At 42.2% G+C, this 20,226-nt stretch overlaps 2 protein-coding genes across 2 annotated transcripts; both read left to right on the plus strand.

The window, feature by feature from the left end:
* The first annotated feature begins 1,381 nt into the window (after nucleotides 1-1,381).
* Nucleotides 1,382-9,694, plus strand: pmela (premelanosome protein a). Its single transcript, XM_061833965.1, has 13 exons — nucleotides 1,382-1,448; nucleotides 1,892-2,003; nucleotides 2,968-3,063; nucleotides 3,149-3,295; nucleotides 3,586-3,720; nucleotides 4,567-4,728; nucleotides 4,808-5,092; nucleotides 6,537-7,271; nucleotides 7,784-7,942; nucleotides 8,055-8,157; nucleotides 8,591-8,796; nucleotides 8,876-8,966; nucleotides 9,465-9,694. Exons 1-13 carry the CDS (start codon nucleotides 1,401-1,403, stop codon nucleotides 9,607-9,609), a joined length of 2,424 nt encoding a protein of 807 aa, XP_061689949.1. The 5' UTR covers nucleotides 1,382-1,400; the 3' UTR covers nucleotides 9,610-9,694.
* Nucleotides 9,695-13,585: 3,891 nt separating this feature from the next.
* prph (peripherin) lies at nucleotides 13,586-19,079 on the plus strand. Its single transcript, XM_061832132.1, has 9 exons — nucleotides 13,586-14,136; nucleotides 15,449-15,509; nucleotides 15,651-15,746; nucleotides 15,836-16,000; nucleotides 16,083-16,208; nucleotides 16,300-16,520; nucleotides 16,604-16,656; nucleotides 18,515-18,588; nucleotides 18,685-19,079. The coding sequence occupies exons 1-9, from the start codon at nucleotides 13,589-13,591 to the stop codon at nucleotides 18,754-18,756; spliced, it is 1,416 nt and encodes a 471-aa protein (XP_061688116.1). The 5' UTR covers nucleotides 13,586-13,588; the 3' UTR covers nucleotides 18,757-19,079.
* The last annotated feature ends 1,147 nt before the right edge of the window (nucleotides 19,080-20,226 follow it).

A 20,226-nucleotide genomic window follows, 5' to 3' on the forward strand; every position in this document is an offset into this window, starting at 1 on the left:
TGACATGCAATCACACATAGCTAAAAAGTCATACGTCTCCCACACAGGCATGAAATGTTAATCTGCATTGTGCACAAAATGATCTGGTGATTTTTTTCTTTACTTTTTTGGGAACAAAACCTCATTTGCATCATTGAATTACCTAAAAGTTTGGTTCTCAAGCGGTGTCACGCTGCGATTCACATTTTTTGCAGTTTTGTTTCATTCACAAGTCGCAAAACACTTTTTTAGAACAACTAATAAAAAGAATAGTTTAAATAATTATCTTTATTTTTTCAACATAACCACGTATGCTTATATGGTCAATGTGCTGTTCACAGCAACTGATTGAGAAACCAAGCATGAACACGATAACTGTCCATCCATCCATTATCCAAGCCGCTTATTCTCACAAGGGTCACGGGAGAGCTGGAGCCTAACCCAGCCACCTTCGGGGGAAAGACGGACTACACCCTAAACTGGTCGCCAGTCAGTCACAGGGCAGTTATCAACACCAACACTGAGCAGGAATCGATCCCATGCTGGCCGTACCAAAGTCAGGCATGTGTGCCACTACACCGTTAGTGACTAATAACATGACAACTGCTTATAGAAAAATGAATATTGACTGACGTTGTTGCTTGCATATTTTTGATTTGTGGATTCACCCGAGGTCACTGATGGTGTAGCGCTTGATTTTTGTGTGGGCAGCGTGGACTCAGTTCTCACTCAGTGATGGGTTGCATTTATTTAAATATTTCACTGCTACAGGGGTCCTTGGTTTTCTGACAAAGTTTTGCCCGTATGGGGCCAATGAAAATTAAATTGATATGTAAGTAGGAACTTGTCATACTCTGTCCCTAACCTACGCTGACGCAGTCGTATATTCATCCATCCATTTTCTTTTGCTGCTTATCCTCACAAGAGTCGCGGGGAGTGCTGGAGCCTATCCCAACTGTCAATGGGCAGGAGGCAGGGTAGACCCTGAACTGGTTGCCAGCCAATCACAGATCACATGGAGACAAACAGCCGCACTCACAATCACACCTCGGGGCAAGTTAGAGTGTCCAATTAATGTTGCATGTTTTTGGGATGTGGGAGGAAACCGGAGTACCCGGAGAAAACCCATGCACGCACAGGGAGAACATGCAAACTCCACATAACCAGGATCGAACCGGGTCCTCAGAACTGTGAGGCTAACACTTTACTAGCTGATCCACTGGGCCGCTAGTAAATTCATCCATCCATCTATTTTCCTAGCCGCTTATTCTCACAAGGGTTGCAGGAGTGCTGGAGCCAACCAAGCTATCAACGGGCAGGAGGTTAGGGTACACCCTGCACTGGTTGTCAATCAGTCACAGGGAAAGTAATACCATCACTGAGCGGGAATCGATCCTACGTTGCCCGCACCAAAGTCAGGCATGTGTACCACTACACCATCAGTGACTCCTCGTAAATTCATAATCAAGGTAAATATTTGCATGACTAAACCAAATCAGGCTGCCTTATGTAGCGACGTGACCACCTATTCTTACGCCGGTGCATGGACTAGTTCATTATACACTGTTCATAAGCTGAAATGTTTTACTATTTGTCTACTGTATAATTATTCCAGCAACAACTTTTGTGTCTCGACCTAATAGCTGAGAATCATCATTGTAAAAACGGAACAATTGAAATTATTTGGTGGGTTGGGCACAGTTTAATCAACCAAAAGTGAATATAAAAATTGCTTCATTAATGTCTGTGAATGTGTAAAAAAAATGTTATGAAAAATGTGGGTGGTGCCAGATTACAGACCGGCAGTGATGTCAGAGTTTGAAGAATGTTTATGTTAATTCAGATTCAGGAGATTCTTCAAGAGAGTGAGGACTTTTCCAAAGTCTCTGTGGGCGTTTGTGTTTGGGTTCAGGAGCGGTTGGTGAGGTCTGGGCTTCTGGGAAGAGACACAACCCAAGACAGGATGAAGACTCTGCTGCTACCTCTGCTGATGGCGTTGGCCTTGATGTCCACCACTGCTCAAAGTGAGTCATAATTAATACATTTTGCTCAAATGCCTGGTTTTATCAATTATCCCCTTTCAAATCCATTGCGATATGGTTTTCCTGTTGAAACAAACATGTAAGAGTTATTAATTACCACGACTAATCTGATTCCACACATGATGGGTGTCATTCATTTCAAGGATGTCACAGTCTGTTTGGCTTGATTACGTTTGATTTGAAAATAAATTGAGGGGGCACAAAAGTGGCACAACCAAGAAAGACATACAATATAAACAACTCACCTGTATATTATACAATAAATAATTTATTAAACACAGAACCGAGCACGCAATGTAACCACATTTTTGATAGCATCTCGATATTTAATGCTGTCGTTTCCTTTTTAGCCAAATGTGCTTAAAATATAGCAAACATCCTGAAGGTTATGCCCCTCTTTTGAAATCAAACATATTCGTGGTCAAGGTTCCATCACTGTGTAAATATAATATAACATTGATTATCTGAAGAGGCATCAACCGCAACTTGTCAGATCACATAATACACACACACACACAAATGTAAGGGTGTGAGCGCCCTCATTCCTGGAGTGAAGATTACTGTTGCTGCTCAGCTGATGGTCACATGAAAAGGCTTGAGGGGGGTTTGCAGGTCCTGTGATTTGCAGCGCCTCAAACTCAAACATCATTGACCTCTTCTTATTCTCTATGCCTTCTATAAGCAGGTGTAAAGGTTCAAATCACTGATTAGATTTATTATATCATAGAAATATCTGGTTTCAGAAATACATACTACCTTTTTTACCTCTTCGAAGTCAAGAATTATATATAGGTGTGGGTAAAGCTACACAGCATCATAGTTAATGCTCATAATTATGACAAAAAACAAAATAAGATGAAAGTAAGTTACAGCATAATTTTGTTATTTGTTGTAATGTTTTAATCGATTACTTAACTGTATCACACGCCAATGATCTTTCTTTCAGAGGCTCGGAGTCAGTTCACGCGTTACCGCTCATGGAACTCCCGCATGTACCCTGTGTGGAAGGAGGGAGACCCAAGATTCAGAAACTGTTGGTCTGGTAAGGATGATCATTTGCTGTTGAGTTCTGCAATTCATTCTCTCTGCCAACATAAACAATGGAAAGTTATCTTCCGCTTCTTCAGGTGGTCCGGTCACGTTTGATCTGAAGAACGATGCGCCCACGCTGCTTGGAGCAAAATCAACCTTTAATATTAATCTTAATTTCCCTCCAAACCAAACTGTGCTCGCCGATGGGCAGGTGGTCTGGGCGCGTAACTGCACAATTGATGGTAAGTCTGTGAAAGTGAGATCAAGAAGTAGCGCAGTTTCGTGACATTAAAAACAAACATCCGAGCATCCAAAAGAATCATGCACTGATAAAATCTCATGGGGTAAACAAAAGATAAACGAGATAAAATTGTTCACCGTTCAATTACACTGTCAGAGTTGCTTTTGTTGAACATTTTTTATTATTGTTGTTTGCAGTAGTTTGCAACATCATACCTGAATGGGTTTCGATTGTTCTGGACCTCCTTCACAGCTACTGTAAATGTGGTAACTTGGGGAAACTTATCTACAGGGCAACAGTATCAGGCGGGCCAAGCTGTGTATCCAGAGCAAACAAATGAGATGACAGGGGTTTTCCCAGATGGCACGCCTTTCACCAGGACCCGGGACAGGAAGCCCCACTATGTGTATGTTTGGAAGACATGGGGTAAGAGTATTGCATTTACACAGAATAATATTTTCGTCAAATCTGTAGTTGGATATTGACACCCTTAATATCGTGAAATATCAACTGATATAAATGCCACCCGAGGATGATTTCTAAATGTTTGTTGTGAAAAGATACCCATTAAACTTATTTAAAAAAACAAAAAACAAAAACGGCTCAAATCAGCAGCATGGTCGATGACTGCTGAGAACGTTGGCCTCACAATTCTGAGGCCCGGGGTTCAAATCCTGGCCCCGCCTGTGTGTGTTCTCCTGCGTGGATTTTCTCCGGGCAGTCGGGTTCCCTCACAAATCCCAAAAACATGCATAAATCTGAGACTCTAAATTGCCCCTCGGTGTGATTGTGAGTGGTTGTTTGTTTATATGTGCCTTTCGATTGGCCGGCGACCTGTTCAGGGTGTACCCTGCCTCCTACCTGATAATAGGGTCCAACACTCTTCTTGTGAGGATTAGTGGCTCAGATAATGAATGGATAGAACACCTCAAATCATATCTCTAGGTCCACTATATGAATAACTGTAAAAAAAAAAAAAGACCATGAGATGTACAGCAAAAGGCTGTAAAATAATGACAATGCGAGTTAAAAAAAAAAAGGTAAACAGTGTTAGCTACAACAGTAATGTTTAGTAAGGTATGCTACCATTCACAAGAGCAAAAAATACAGATTTTTTTTTTCTTCATCATTATGTGCATGACCATTGGCATCATATGGTTAAATGACTGACTATACTGTCAAGAAATGGATGTGACAATCCTTCTTTTCCTCACACTGTCCCATTAAGAAGAGTTTGGGCAATTTTAGTTCATGTTTGTGATGACGTTACAGGTAAGTACTGGCAAGTGGCAGACGGGCCCTCCTCCTCGCTCACCATCTCAACAGACGATGTCTCCCTGGGCTCCTACAACATGGAGGTTGTCATCTATCACTGCCGCGGAAAAAACAAGTTTATCCCCCTCGGTTATGCCTCCACGGTCTTCACAATCACAGGTGATCCTTCAAATCCTGTTGAACCTTTTTTATCTTGATGTCTCATTATAACACCTGTATTGTTTTTCTTCATCATCAGACCAAGTTCCGTTCACCGTATCCCTGGCTCAAGTCAATGACATCAACCAAGATGACTCAAACTTCATCCAGAAACACGCCATCGCTTTCAGCGTCAACGTTCACGACCCCAGCCAATACCTGAGTAGTGCTGATATCACTTTCAGCTGGGACTTTGGAGACAGCACTGGAACGCTGATCTCCAGGGAGCGGACGGTCACGCACACGTACCTTGCAGTCGGGACCTTCAAACCTCAAGTGGTCTTGATGGCCAGCATTCCTAATGGTTGTGTAAACCCCTCAGCTGGTAAGATTTTTAAATATGGATCTATTCGCATTGACATAAACACCGCATGGAGGAGGGTCAAAGGCTATTCCGTACAGTACATAAGCAACATGATGCTTTTTATGGCACACTCATCATTCCACCTGATAGTCTGCAGCCACATTAAAATTCATGGCAGGCCAATAAAAGATAATGAACCAATATAAATGTCATGTTAAGTGTTCATGTGCTGTACTTAAGAAAAACTATATTTCCTATTGAGAAGAAATGAAATGATCAACGACACACACCCGCGGGCCACAACATTGGGTGCATATGATCGATCAAATCAGATGCAACTTTAAAGCTGTATCAAAAGATTCTAATATAAATGTAAGTGTCATTGATCACTTTTGATTGATACTGTCAGAAAGATATTCATTTAACAATATATTTATTGTTGTGTTTTAGTTTGGATGGGATAGTAAAACGTGTGTTTGTATCATGCTGCATAATATTGTGACCCTCACATATTGATGGATAAAGTAACCAATATATTAAAAAACTTCTCCCTATAAGATGCAGTATACGTGCACATCACTGCAAACTACAACCACAAAAAAAAAAAAAAGTTTAAATTAATTCCTTTAGGCGGCACGGTGGGTAAGCTCACAAAGCGCTGGCCTCACAGTTCTGAGGACCCGGGTTCGATCCTGGCCCCACCTGTGTGGAGTTTGCATGTTCTCCCTGTGCCTGCGTGGGTTTTCTCCAGGCACTCCGGTTTCCTCCCACATCCCAAAAATATGCAACATTAATTGGACACTCTAAATTGCCCCAAGGTGTGATTGTGAATGAATGGTTGTTCGTCTGTATGTGTGCTGCGATTGGTTGGCAACTAGTTCAGGGAGTACCCCGCCTCCTGCCCGTTGACAGCTGGGATAGGCTCCAGCACTCCCCGTGGGCCTCGTGATGATAAGCGGCAAAGAAAATGTATGGATGGATAATTCATTTAAGAGGTGCATCCCACATTTAAAAAATATTCATGTTAATATAATTGAAGACTCTAAATTGTTCATAGATGTGAAGGTGAGTGTCAATAGTTTATGGTTGATGGTTTATGTACCAGGACTGTATGTTCTGCAATTGTCTGGCAACCAGGGTATAAGTCAGTTGGAATAGACTCTTGCGGAGCTGTGACCTTAATGAGGATAAGCATGATGAAAATTTTTTTTTTAAATGGACGGCAAATAACTTGTAGCTGGGACAATCAGAACCGAACATCATTTTCAGTAATCATACTGTATATTGTATGTAATTGACTGTTTATTGTTATACTTTATACAGTATTTACACTTGAATCAACATTTCTAGATTACTACGATTCATGTACGATTCATGTACATGTATTGGAGTCCCAGGAGAATAATGTACTTTTTCCCATGTCATGGTTGTGAAGTTTGAAGTTAACGCAGAACTTTTCCATCAGGAGTTCCAGTTGCCTCTGCTGTACCAGTTGTAGTGGTGACCCCTGAAGCTGACCCAGCAGTTGTCGCAGAAGCAGATTTACCTGCCGCAGACACTGACCCAGCAGCAGCAGCTGAAGAGCCTGTCCCTGATGCCACTCCAGTGGAGAATCCTGATCAGCCGGCCGAAACAGCCGCCGACACAGACGACGCGGAGGCAGCAATTGATGCAGGAGCGGATGAAGTAGAGGCTGTCTCGGCAGCCCCTGCAGCAGTTGACGCAGCCGTTGCTCCAGCAGTACAAGATTCAGTCGCCACTGCTGCTCCTGCCGCCGAGGTTGAAGTCGCTGCTGAGGATGCTGCCGCTGGCGAGGTGGCCACCGCTGCACCTCTCGAACCTGCAGCTCAAGACGCAGCAGTGGTTGAAACCGCTGCTGCAGACGAAGTGACCAATGAAGCTGCAGAGACGGTGCCCGTGGTTGAAGTAGCTGCTTCCGTGGCCCCAGTCGAAGAGGGAGAAGAAGCTCCGGAAAATGTAGCAGCTACAGTCCTTCCAGGGGCCGTTGTCCCTGAAGTGACCGTAGTGGCAGAAGAAGTAGCTGTGGTTGAAGCTACTGCTGAGGATGCTGCAGAAGTGGTCCAGACTGAAACAGCAGCCCCTGCTGATAATGTCGTAGTCCCCGCAGCCACTGAGAGCGCCACTGTAGAAGAAGCTGACAATGACAACGATGTTGCTGTTGCTACTGCAGCTCCAGCAGGTGTGTTATGGCAGATAAGTGACATTATTCACATTTAGAAAATAGCTGGCACATCATTTCGGTATTATAAAACCACAACATTCACTTTTTCTGTCTTCGGCTTTTTTTAGGCATAGTACAAATTGTAAAATTATTCATCAGTCAACACAGGTAAAATTTTAACTTTCAAGCAAAAGCAGCAGTAGCTTCTCTTGGTCAGATCACATTTGAGTGGCCACTTTTGGATATGCACAAATTGTCTGTTTGTGCCCCAAAGCGACACACACCCACTCTGCATTTTCAACGACAAACCCCCAAAATAAAAGGAAATGACTTACTTTAGAAATATGGGATACATAGATTAATATATTCATTGTACAATTGAATCACTGCGCTCTACAATGTTAGCTATAAACAACATAATAGAAAGGAAAACATTGCCATCCCATAATGCATATCACAACGGTGTGTTTTTCGAACAAACAATGTGTCAAAGTTTCAATACAAAGCCTCCATGATACAACTTTCACTAGGTGATGAAACGGTCCTAAACGAAGGGGAAGTCCAAGCCGAAGTGGAAGCAGATCCAGCACAAGTTGCCCTCGTTGTGGTCAAAAGACAAGTACCAGAAGTTTCAGCCGACTGCATGGTCTACCGTTACGGCTCCCTCGTCACCTCCGTCGACGTTGTCCGTAAGTCAAACTCGTAAGGATTCTACACTTCTGTATAACTTCATAGAAATAGTCGGAGCTCATGATGTTATGTTTTTGTTTCTTTTTTTTATCTTTTTTTTAAATCATGCAGAGGGAATTGATAGCGTTGAGATTGTGCAGATGTCCAATGTTGTGTCGCTGGCAACTGAGCTAAATCAGAATGCCGTGGATGTCACCGTTAGCTGTCAAGGAAGGTGAGGGATCACATGCATTAAAACACGATGTCTGAATCACTGATGTCACGCAGTCTTTGTTTGTTAGTCTCTCATATACATTTTTAACCAGATGAGCTCCAAAATAGAAATGTATAAGTTAGTTAAATTGTTCAATAAAGTGTAGAGATTTATTCTCACGTGCAACATTAGGCAAAATACTGTGGGGCATCCAAACAGGTTTTGGTGGAAATAGAATAAAATAAGAAAATGAGCATTTGGGGGTATTGTTGGCTCATCCTGAAGTGTTGTTGTAGGAAATCTGTGCATCTCTAATTTGCATGATAAAGAGAAAAGCACACTCATTTTTGAATTAATATCACTTTGACAGAAAAAAAAGTGCATTTGTGTGTATGTTTGCAGCATCAGGTTGAGGATTTAAAAAAAACACATTTTTAAATGCTCTTTCCCCTAGTTTACCAAGTGAGGTGTGCACAGTCATTTCGGATGCTGAGTGCATCATCCCAGTGGAAACTGTCTGCAGCGTGGCCACGCCCTCGCCTGACTGCCAAATGGTCCTCCGCCAGTTCTTCAACGAGTCTGGTGTTTTCTGCCTCAATGTCTCCTTGACTAATGATGTCAGCCTTGCTATGACAAGTGCTCGTGTCAGCGTGGCAGTAGGTGGGTGAATGAAACATTCATTAAGGTCACTCCCTGATAGGATTGCTGGGTCATTTTTGGAATTTGCTTTCCATCACAGCCTCTGCTGGTTCCCCCGCTGGAACTGCTGCCATAATCCTCGGTGTGTTGGTTCTTGCCTGTGTGGTTTGCTGTATCGGTTTGATGTACAGGTGAGCCACCAGATTTCGGGTTTCACCAAGGTTTAGACTTTTGTCAGCTGTAAAGCAGCTGCAACTAAAAGTCAGAATTTTGCGGAATTCCCACAATTTATTCTTGGGCCAAGGAAACAAAATCTTTGCAAGCAGAACAAATTTTACAGTAATGTGATTTGACAGAGATGGAAGAAAATATTAATGCTTCGGCCCATAAGTAATTATATAACGTTTCATTGAGATGGAACAGCCTTGCTCGAATAGCTACCCATTATGGAAAAAAAAAATCAATAATTTCCAGCAAACAGACTCCAGCACACAAATAACGCTACACATAAAGGGTAACATTAACACATCATACGCAGAGGTTATAAAACTGCTTGTAAGATCTGTTAATGATATTGACTTTCATGTAATCCTCTGACTCAAGCAACATCTACACAGGAATTTAAGGCGATGTTCTCATCTATAAAACGAAATCTCATTACCTCTCGTCCCTTATATGGCTTCAAACAGGCGCTTCAAGCAGTACCAGCCAATGAGAGAAGACAGTGACGGCAGCAGCTCGGCAGTTACGTCAGTCCCATTGTTGCTGTGGAACTTGCTGATGCGACAGTCGCCTGGAGAAAGCCGCCCGCTGCTTCAGGGGAGGATTGTGTGAATAAGAACGCCACAGTGTACTAAATATTTGATTAACAAACTGTACAACATTTACACATGTACTCTGTGATCGTGTTGAAATAAACAAGCCGGTGACGAAAACGAAAAAAAGCTAAAAAAAATGTTGGTGTCTGTGATATTTATTTTCCTTATAATTATATAAACCTTATTGTTAATATCATTGTATGTACAGTATAACCTAAATAGGAAAATCAAGGTACACTAATTTGCTTCCAAATCTAATCACTTCTCCCACATCACAGAACACCTGTGTTCTAATGTGAATAAAATGCAATTTTATACCTTATCCTGTTTCGCTCTCTATAAATTATTTTGTAAAGGTACTTAATCACCCTATTTCATCCATGTCTTGAACAATATTGTAAACATTGGTTTTCCCACAGACTGCTTTCATGTAAAGCTCTATTTTTGATGGAAAGACATGGAAAAACATGAAAACAAAACTTTCTAAAATAGAGCTTACAGTCATTCTGGCTGTAGTTGCAATCCCATGCCTGGGAGCCCTTGCAATTGTTTCTAGTCAAACAGCTTGTCCCATCTTTGTGTAGGAGACAATGTCACATAAAGCATGGTACAGTACTTATGTCAGGCCTACTGGGTAGTCTGGATGTTGGAAATGGGACGTATTCAATACTTTTTTGCCGTTTTTGAGACCATTTGCAGCAGCACAGTTGCCTCTGGAGTTTGTATGTTTTCCCTGTACCTGCATGGGTTTTCTCCGATTTCCTCCCACATCCCCAAAACATGTATGGTGAGTTAATTGAGAACTCAGTTCAGGGCATGGCCGCCCTCTCGTCTGAAGATAGCAAGGATAGCTGTATCTGTGACCCTAGTGACGATAAGCAGTATGGAAAATGAATGAATGAGTGCTTCATTTGCAAGCCTGTCGCAGCTTGTTAAGCAAAGTTCGTCTCGTCCATGAGATTCATATAATCTGTAATAAACTATCATAAGTAGGACTGCTGATATTGTCTCTTAAATGCAGCTTACTTTTTCTTGGAAATTCAATGCTCTTCTCTATCATCATATGGCCTTTTCCATTTTTCAAAGAACTTCCTCAAATAAGTTTTTTTTTTTTTTTTTTAACTCATTTTTGTTGGCTTGTGAACTTACCATTTTACTACCATATCATGTTACCCGGACGAGCAGTTTGGCATGTACAGAGGCACAGGTGGATGCATCTGATTTTCATAATAAAACTTATTTCATACTCTGATCATCAATAAAATAGTGCAGGCGGGTACCAAATGTCCGAAGGACCAGTACTGGTCCACAGACCAGTGCTTAGGTACCAGTGCTTACATAAAATCTGCACAGTCATATCGTGAGCAGCTTTTGGATTGCTTCATGTGTCAAGCTGCATCCACAATTGTCTGTATGTTAGTAACATGCTTGTCACATGACACACTGCAAGGAAGGCCGATGTTAATGTCGGAAAAACATTTAATTAAGGAGGCTAAATGACCGGAACAAATACTGATAATCGTGTATTATCCTTTATAACTTTGTGAGTGTATTACATGAGTCAGTTTGCTAATAACGGATGTTGCGTTCTTTCCTCATTTCTGATTTTATTCATTTGAAAATTATTGTGATGCATCTGTCATCAGGAGCCACCTTGTGGAAGCTACGTTATGTCCTCTCCATCTGTTATGTTGTTTTTTTTTTTCTTTCCAAAATGTACTCCTTATCTTCCAGATCTGCAGTATTCCAGTACTCTGATTTCTAAATACTCTAGCCATTGATTATTCCAGGCTGATGATTGGGCTCTTAGTAACTCGTTTCTATTTTTAACTACTGATGCGCCTCGCCATGCATCCGCCCTGCTTTGGACATCATTTTTCACAGGCCAGACAGCACCGCCAGCTTGGTTGACTCTGCAGCCGGTCACACACATCCTCATTCATACGACAAAGATTCAGTCAATATCAAAGAGGTACATTACCATGATTTGTTTGCCATGTCTCCCAAGAACAGATTCACAAATTGTCTTAAGACAAAGCAATTACCTAATTTGGAGCTCTGTGCATTTACCGTGAAATCCATACATGTTTCTGTATAAGGTCTTTTGCCTTCTGGGTCGGGACCCCCTTTCTATCCCCAAGCTGCTGCTATCTATATACCCATTAAGATATGAAACCCGACGCACACCCTGCGAGTGGAAATGGAAAACAGACATTGTAGCTCGATCCTGTCAATGATTGGATTTATGGTTCCTGTGGGGTTTCTCTGAGAAGCTGAAGGATCAATCCCTAATGATAACATCTGGCGAGGGGTTGTGTTACTGTTACAGCTGAGTACCGCAAAAAAAAAAAAAAAAAAGCATTAAATGTGTGGGCGTTTAATGAGTGTTGGCTCTCTCCACCTGCTAAAGTGTGAAGCAGCACATGCATCATATTTGCGTGATGGAGCTAAATGTTCTAACCCCACTCCCCCCACCCACCCCACCTCTCCCAAATGTAAAGAAGCGAAAGTAAATATCATGTGAGCACAGAGCAGAGAGGGTATAGAACACAGGGGGAAGGGAAGGCTTGACCACAATGCAGGTTGATTAGATTACAGAAGACAAAGATAAACAGCATTTATGACACACAATGCCAGATGTCGGTGGTAGCAGACATCCAGGGCAATGTCGGTTGCATTTGGATTAAAAAAAAGGGAAATGGGATAAAATTATTTTTGTGTACACGCTCCAGAGGAAACCCTTTCCTGACATTTCATCAGAAGAAGTGATGAATGCACTCTGGGAAGTTTCTTTGAAAAGAAAACACTGTTGTATGTATTGCATTTACATTTGCTAGTGTGGGACCTTTGATGTACATAAAAGCGTACAAAGCAGAACTGACCATGCAGTGCCACACCCAGTCCCAACTGAGCATGCTCGGAATTACATCAATTTTATGCTGGAGTGATTGTACAGTCTGCAGAGCCCAATTCAAATGACTATAGAGCACACACACACACACACACACACAGATTTGGCAATTTTATCCATCACTTCAGAGGACGATAACACCATAACTCAGCAAAACCCCATTAACCCTAGAAGAAAGTCAAAGGATCAATAATATGTGGAATACACACATTTTTATATCTCACAGATTTGAACATTCAAAGCATGGTTTACAAGACCAAATTAAAATTTTAATAGCAAAGTACTGTGTTCTGAAAATCTGGTATGAATAGCTTTTTACAGTAATTTGAGGTGAGAATTAGAAAATTTGTTTCATATTAAATTTTATCCACTGTCATGAAAATCCATTAAACTCTTAGCACTGATATTATTTTCAGAAGTAAGTGATGTATTTGGATAGTAAGGATTACTGGATGTAAAGCATAAAGGCTATTGAATATCTGCAGAGTCATGGCGGTGCCACAGGCGCCCAGGATGTCAATTAAGTATTGAATTACTGTAAAAGGAGAGGCTGCAGCAAGAGAATGAGAACGAGGGAGATAAGTGGATGTTAAAAAAAATGAAAGAAATAGGACGGCATTCAAACTATTCCATTAAAAGATCAGCATGAGAACACACTGTTAAAAATGGAAAGAATATCACAAGTGGGAGACGGGCTAAAATCATGCGTAGAATGTGGATGAGAGAATTAAAACGAATCGAGCCCACCCGCCAAAGAGGACGCAACTCATAAGACGGGAAGGGCTGGTCGTGAGGAGACGTCTTTAGTTATAAAAGCAGTAATGTGATGTCTGTCCCCTTGCAATGTAATAGGGTGGAGCTGTCCAGACACAGAGTGGTGCTGGAAGGATGGAGAGGCAGCCTCCCTCTCTGTGAGGAAGGGAGTGGCCTGAGCCGAAATGCCGGAGAGTGATGGAGGAAGGAAGGGCGGGGGTGAGGAATTACGAGAAAATGAGCAAGTATATAAACCTCCAGCACTGGTTTGAGGACAGTCTCCAAACCTCTGCACTCCTCTCTCCTAAGAGATCAGACCGAGATATCAACCATGAGCCATTCCTCCATGCATTCCTCCACTTCCTACAGGCGCACCTTCGGGAGCCCACACCCTATCTCCGTGTCCTCTTATTCCAGCGTGTCCTCTCGTCCACCTGTCTCTGGGGGACGCTACTTGCGCTCCATGTCACCCATGGTGTCCTCCCGTGCCACCACCTACCACCAACAGCGTTCCCGCCCCAGCGTCCAACCCCAACGCATCACCTATGATAAGGTGGATTTTACCATGGCGGACGCCATCAACCAGGAGTTCCTCACCACCCGCAGCAATGAGAAGGCCGAGCTGCAAGAGCTAAACGACCGCTTCGCCAGCTTCATCGAGAAGGTGCGCTACCTGGAGCAGCAGAATGGCGTGCTGCAGCAAGAGCTGACCCAGTACAAAGGCCAGCAGCAGCACGGTCAGCCGAACCGCGCCACCGAGCTCTTCCAGGACGAGCTGAGGGAGCTGCGACGCCAGATGGATGCCATCGGCAAGGAGAGGGACCAATACCAACTGGAGAGGGACAACCTGGCCGAAGACCTGAACCTACTAAAGCAGAGGTACAGAGATAGATAGATAGATAGATAGATAGATAGATAGATAGATAGATAGATAGATAGATAGATAGATAGATAGATAGATAGATAGATAGATAGATAGATAGATAGATAGATAGATAGATAGATAGATAGATAGATAGATAGATAGATAGATAGATAGATAGATAGATAGATAGATAGATAGATAGATAGATAGTAGATAGATAGATAGATAGATAGATGATAGATAGATAGATAGCACTGTAGGGTGTGGCCCATCAACAGACTTCACCATGCTGCGACATGATACAGCTCACAACTGTGCGTCATCTTATTGGTATTGCAAAGACATCAAAGTGTGTTTGTGGTTGACGGGATGGGTTTCCTCATTCGAAACATATTACCACATACAGGTAGTTTACTCACAAAGTTTGAGGATTGAGTTCCTGAACTGCTGTACTAGCTTTGGGGCCCTTACACAAGGCAGCTGATTCCCTCAATCTTCTCGATGTTCTGCCATGTCACTTCACTTGTGTACTGACTGTGTTCACTGTGCTCAGTAAAATCTTGATTTTTTCAACAGCATGCATCATGCATGCAAAGATGAGAAGAGAATGACCAGAGAAAGGGTGGGGTCAGCAGGAGAGCAGGGAGGAAATGGATGCAGGAGGGGAAAAAAAAATCAATGTGCCTCAGTGATTCCATTAGGTGAGTTTTCAATGTCCCTTTGCGCTGATTAAATGGTGCCACCGACCTCATTAGGAGAAAAGGCCCCATGTAACCCACCATGAATTAAAGACGACAAAGCCATGTGATGCTTTCCCGCTAATCTAGTTAATGTCCATCCATGTATGATTTTGCCTGGACTATGGTGTGGAATGACACTTATCAACCAAATGGACAGACAATCGGGTTGAAGCACGGAATGAGCAAACATTTATGTCCTTTATAGCATTCTGATGCACAGTACTAATATTTATGATTATATATCTTGATTGCAACTTTATATTAGAAGCCAATCTGTCAGGAAATAAATATTTATATCATACATATGTAATTTTCATCCAATTTGCATTTTATGCATTTCATTGTGCAAATAAAAGATAGGGAACATGGTTGACCTTATAAAAAGACAAGGTGACCTTATTGCAGTACATTAGTGGAAAAGGTCCAGCTGGTACTCCCCTGAGGCGCACTTCCAAAAACCTTTTACAGGACAGCGAATCAACAAATTGATCCAGAGTGCTTTTTTTGTTCCCCAGCTAATACCCTCCGTGCAAAAAGATTAGTAGTGTGTGTAAGGACTGTGCACGGGTGTGTTTGTGTCTTCTAGGCTGGATGAAGAAGCCCAGAAGAGGGCAGATGCTGAAAATAACCTTGCAGCCTTCCGCAAGGTAAACACACAGTTTGCTACATTGAAACATACAAAGTTTTATTAATTCAAAAATAAGTTTCAGAGGTAATAATCTTGCAAAAATGTTCCTAATCACAAGTGCCAAATACATACTATGTCTTTGTATTTTGGAAACAACAAGGATGTGGATGATGCCACATTGTCCCGTTTGGAGCTGGAAAGGAAGATTGAGTCCCTGATGGATGAAATTGAATTCCTCAAGAAGATGCATGATGAAGTAAGTGACGCTCTCAAGTGACGGTTAATAACTATGTAAGTAGCTACATGGCACAACAAGAACTTGTTTTTCTTGCTTGTTATTATCAGGAAATCCAGGACGTTCAGGTGAGCGTGCAGACGCAGCAGCTGAGGATGGAGGTGGACCACAGCACCCGACCAGACCTCACTGGTGCTCTCAGGGACATCAGGGCCCAGTATGAGACCATTGCAATGAAGAACATGCAGGAATCTGAGGACTGGTACAAGTCCAAGGTTGACAAGAACACATCCACAAGAAAAAAAAAAACACACTTACAAATGTACTTTAGTGTTAATATTATATTTATACATGCAGTTTGCAGATTTAACTGAGTCTGCCAAGCGCAATGGTGATGCTTTAAAGCAAGCCAAGCAGGAGGCCACTGAGTCCAGGAGGCAGATCCAGTCCCTGAACTGCGAGATTGATGCATTGAAGAACACGGTCAGGACGGTCCCTTTCTCTTTCTCCTTTGCATGACCTCAAAGTGCATGCATTGTCTCTGACCTTGATGTTATCCACTGCACAATTCCAGAACGAAGCGCTCCTGAGGCAGATGCGTGACATGGAGGACCAGTTCGGCAATGAAATCGCCAACTACCAGGACAACATAGGCAGACTGGAGGACGAGATCCGCAGCCTAAAGGATGAGATGGCCCGTCACCTCCGAGAATACCAGGACCTTCTCAATGTCAAGATGGCTCTGGACATTGAAATTGCCACTTACCGTAAACTACTGGAGGGCGAGGAGAGTAGGTGAGGGATGCTATTGTCTTTGTTTCAGTCGTATTTAACAGGAAATGAGTGCCATACAACTGATGTCATATTTTCTTCTTCAGGATCACGATGCCTATCCTCAATATTGGCATGACAAATCACCTTGGGGACCGTGGTGAGTTGTGGTTTTCCATTCAAACAGCAACCGATGAGGATCTCAATTTATAGCAATCGCTGTGTACTCATACTGTAAACGTAGGTCACAGGGGATGAATCCATTAGTTGACTTTAAGAGTCCATTCCAATGTTTAAAACTGGAGGTCTACTTACTGCTCATCACTTTTTAATCATTTTTACATCCCGTATTCCAATCAGGCAATTTATAGAAAAGTTGCGACTTGTCTGTCTGCTCTTGCTGACGTACTGTCGCACTCGATGGAGCAGTGAAATGTCCGGTCAACAAGGCAACACACCCTTCATAAAAACATACAACATACAAAACTACAAATTACAAAAATAAGCAGGCTATATGGATCGCTGCAACTGTTAAATTATTGATATCCAACTTTGTTGCCAAAATATGCAATAATGTACAGGTAACAGAGATAATGAGACCACAACACACATTAACATCACAACACGCTGAGTCATACCACTTGTAGGAGAATGGCATTCACTTCTGAAATACAAAAGTCTGTCAGACCAAGCAGAAATGACACAGAAACAGTGAAATAGAAAAATCTTTAACTTTTGGAGAGCCTGGTTCCAGTGTGGCTTTGCAATGGGACACAAGAGGAGACCAGCTGGGGCTAGTTAAAGAGGAAAAACATGTGCAGGGCCCCAATTGCACTAATTAAACTCAGCCTAACGATGAGTTGTCCATCCATCCATTTTCTTTGCCGCTTATCCTCACAAGGGTCGCGGGGAGTGCTGGAGCCTGTCCCAGCTGTCAATGGGCAGGAGGCGGGGTACACCCTGAACTGGTTGCCAGCCAATCGCAGGCCACATAGAGACAATAGCCGCAGTCACAATCACACCTAGGGGCAATTTAGAGTGTCCATTTAATGTTGCATATTTTGGTGATGGGGGAGGAAACCGGAGTGCCCGGAAGAAACCCACACAGGCACAGGGAGAACATACAAACTCCACACAGGTGGGTCCGGGATTGAAAAGAAGACAATCACGTTTTTTAAAATCAAAACTACCAAAGTTTTCACTTTTTCATCATGGCACAGAATGTATGTCAGCACCTGACAGCAGCAAGAGAAGAGCCAGACGCTTTTGCTGGATACAGTAGCCCCGCTGGATGAACATTAACCTCAGAACTTTGAGGCCAACGCTTTCCAGCTGATCAACCATGCCGCCATGATGAGTTGTATTTGTAATTATTTGTTTTCATTTTGGGGTAGCACGGTGCACGAATGTTTAGCACACTTGACTCACAGTTGTAAGGACGTGGGGTCAAATCCAAGCTCGCCTCTGTTAAGTTTGCATCTTCCCACCGCGCCTGGTTAGGTTTTTTTTCCACAATCCAGAAACATCCGTGGTAGTTTAATTGAAGGCTCTAAATTGCCCATAGGTGCGAATGGTTGTTTGCATTTTAGAAAATAGAGTTCAACAGTGCTCGTTAGTTTTTGGGCATTGCACATCACTCTATGTACATGTCTACATGAAAAAGTCCAGCAGAGAGGAACAAAAATGACAGTCGTCCTATGACTGACATGATTGACAGGAAGTCTTCAACGGGCAGTGAGACAACCAATGCAAAGGCACTCTTTCCAACTCTCAGTTCAAAGCCAAAATCTTCCAATTGAAAAAAAAACACAAGTGAATTACAAAGTAGATAATATATAAATGGTTAAATGCATATAATTTTTTATGAGTTTGTTCTCATTAAGTCCGGGGGCGTGTGGTAGCTATCCCAGCTCACTTTGGGTGAGAAAATAATTCAGGTTGGCCTGGTTGGCAGTGGATGTGTTGTATTAAACACTTTTAAAAAAAAATTATATTACAATGATATCTACTTATTTCAGATTATGAACCCATACCAACCAGCGGCACCAAGAGGACTGTGGTGATAAAAACAGTGGAAACTAGAGACGGAGAGGTATGGATTTCATACAGTATTGTCATTAAAACGTATTTTCAGTGGCCTAACCTGTCAGATATACAACGCCATTCATTAACGTTATTTTCGCATCAGGTGGTGAAGGAGTCCAAGAGGGAGCAGGAGAGAGAGTCGGGCCACATTGACAAAGACGACAAGGACAACTGATTACAACATGACCAATAATGTGAAGGCCTGTGCAGTGGCAAGAACTAAAAAGCATTTGGAAAGAAAAAAAAAAGAGTGTAAAACTCCTGTGTTTCATTGTCTAGCAAAGAGTAACAACATGCAGGTGCAAAGTTAAATGAATACATTTAGACTGGTGTGTCACTTTGGTGCTAATGAAGCCACCCAGCTGTTCTGAAACATAACTGTGTCATCTGCGTGACAAAGCATAACCGTAACTTGAGCAACATACCAGATGAGGCCTTTATTTGCAGTGCAATCCCACAGAGTCCTTAGATGGCTACATGTTTATAGCGCGCTTTGTGTTCAACAGCAGCCGAAAGTGCTTAATAATACTGTAATAGCATCATTTTGCAAAGCAGCTTTACATATATTCCTCAGTAAACAAAAATCGCATTTCAGGAGCTTTGCTGTCTGTCTGTAGCAACTATATATATAAATTTAAAAAAAACATGTGAAACATAACCAAATGTGGGAAAATGACCTGTTAAAGAAATGAGCTGACACAGTGGATGATCACATAATTGCAAATAAATCCAAGCAAGTTCAATGTCTCTGTCTTGACTGCTTTGTATGAAGTCAATGCAAGAGTTGGTTTAACAATATAATTTATCCATAAATCCGTTTTTTCTCCCGCTTGACCTCATTTGAATCACGGGTGAGTTGGAGCCGGGCTGAGCCAGCTGACATTGGGGGAGAACGAGCCGATTGCAGGGCACATATAGATAAACTACCATCAGGCTTGGACTTGCCATCAGGCAAACATTTTCCCCAAATGACTCTAAAAACATATTAATTGGAGTTTTCTTCGATTTTTATAGCAATCTGTCATGATTGTTTCGAGCGCTCGCCCCGCCCTTCTCATGCAAACGACTCGTTCATCTTTTTCTGGGTGAAATACAGCACTGACCACACAAGCTTGTTGAAGAGTTGTGGAGCAGTGGAGCTCAAAAGAGGAGAATGTGAAAAGAAGACAAGCACGTTTATTAAAATCAAAACTACCAAAGTTTTTCACTTTTTCATCATAGCACAGAATGTATGTCAGCACCTGACAGCAGCAAGAGAAGAGCCAGACGCTTTTGCTGGATGCAGTGGCCCCGCTGGGTGAACATTATCCAGCTCAGGAAATGAGAAAATTCATATCATTTAGTAAATGATGAACATTAATATTCATATTATCTTTGCTGTACACAGATGTGGAAGGGGGCCCCTGACGGGACTTGCCTCGGGCCTCCAAATGACTGACCGACAACCCCTGACAACCATTCACACTCGCATTCATACCAATGGACGATTTTGAACCTTGGATTAACTTTTCCATACGTAATTCCTACGAATAAATTAATTGAATCAAGCATTGATTGTAAATTCAGCCTTATGGCATTTTTCTTTGTAAACAAGTGCAAAGTTTTCTGAAATTAATTTGGATGAACAAGAAACTATTTAAATTTT

This window comes from Syngnathoides biaculeatus, chromosome 10, assembly GCF_019802595.1.
Source record: "Syngnathoides biaculeatus isolate LvHL_M chromosome 10, ASM1980259v1, whole genome shotgun sequence".
Lineage (NCBI taxonomy): Eukaryota > Metazoa > Chordata > Actinopteri > Syngnathiformes > Syngnathidae > Syngnathoides > Syngnathoides biaculeatus.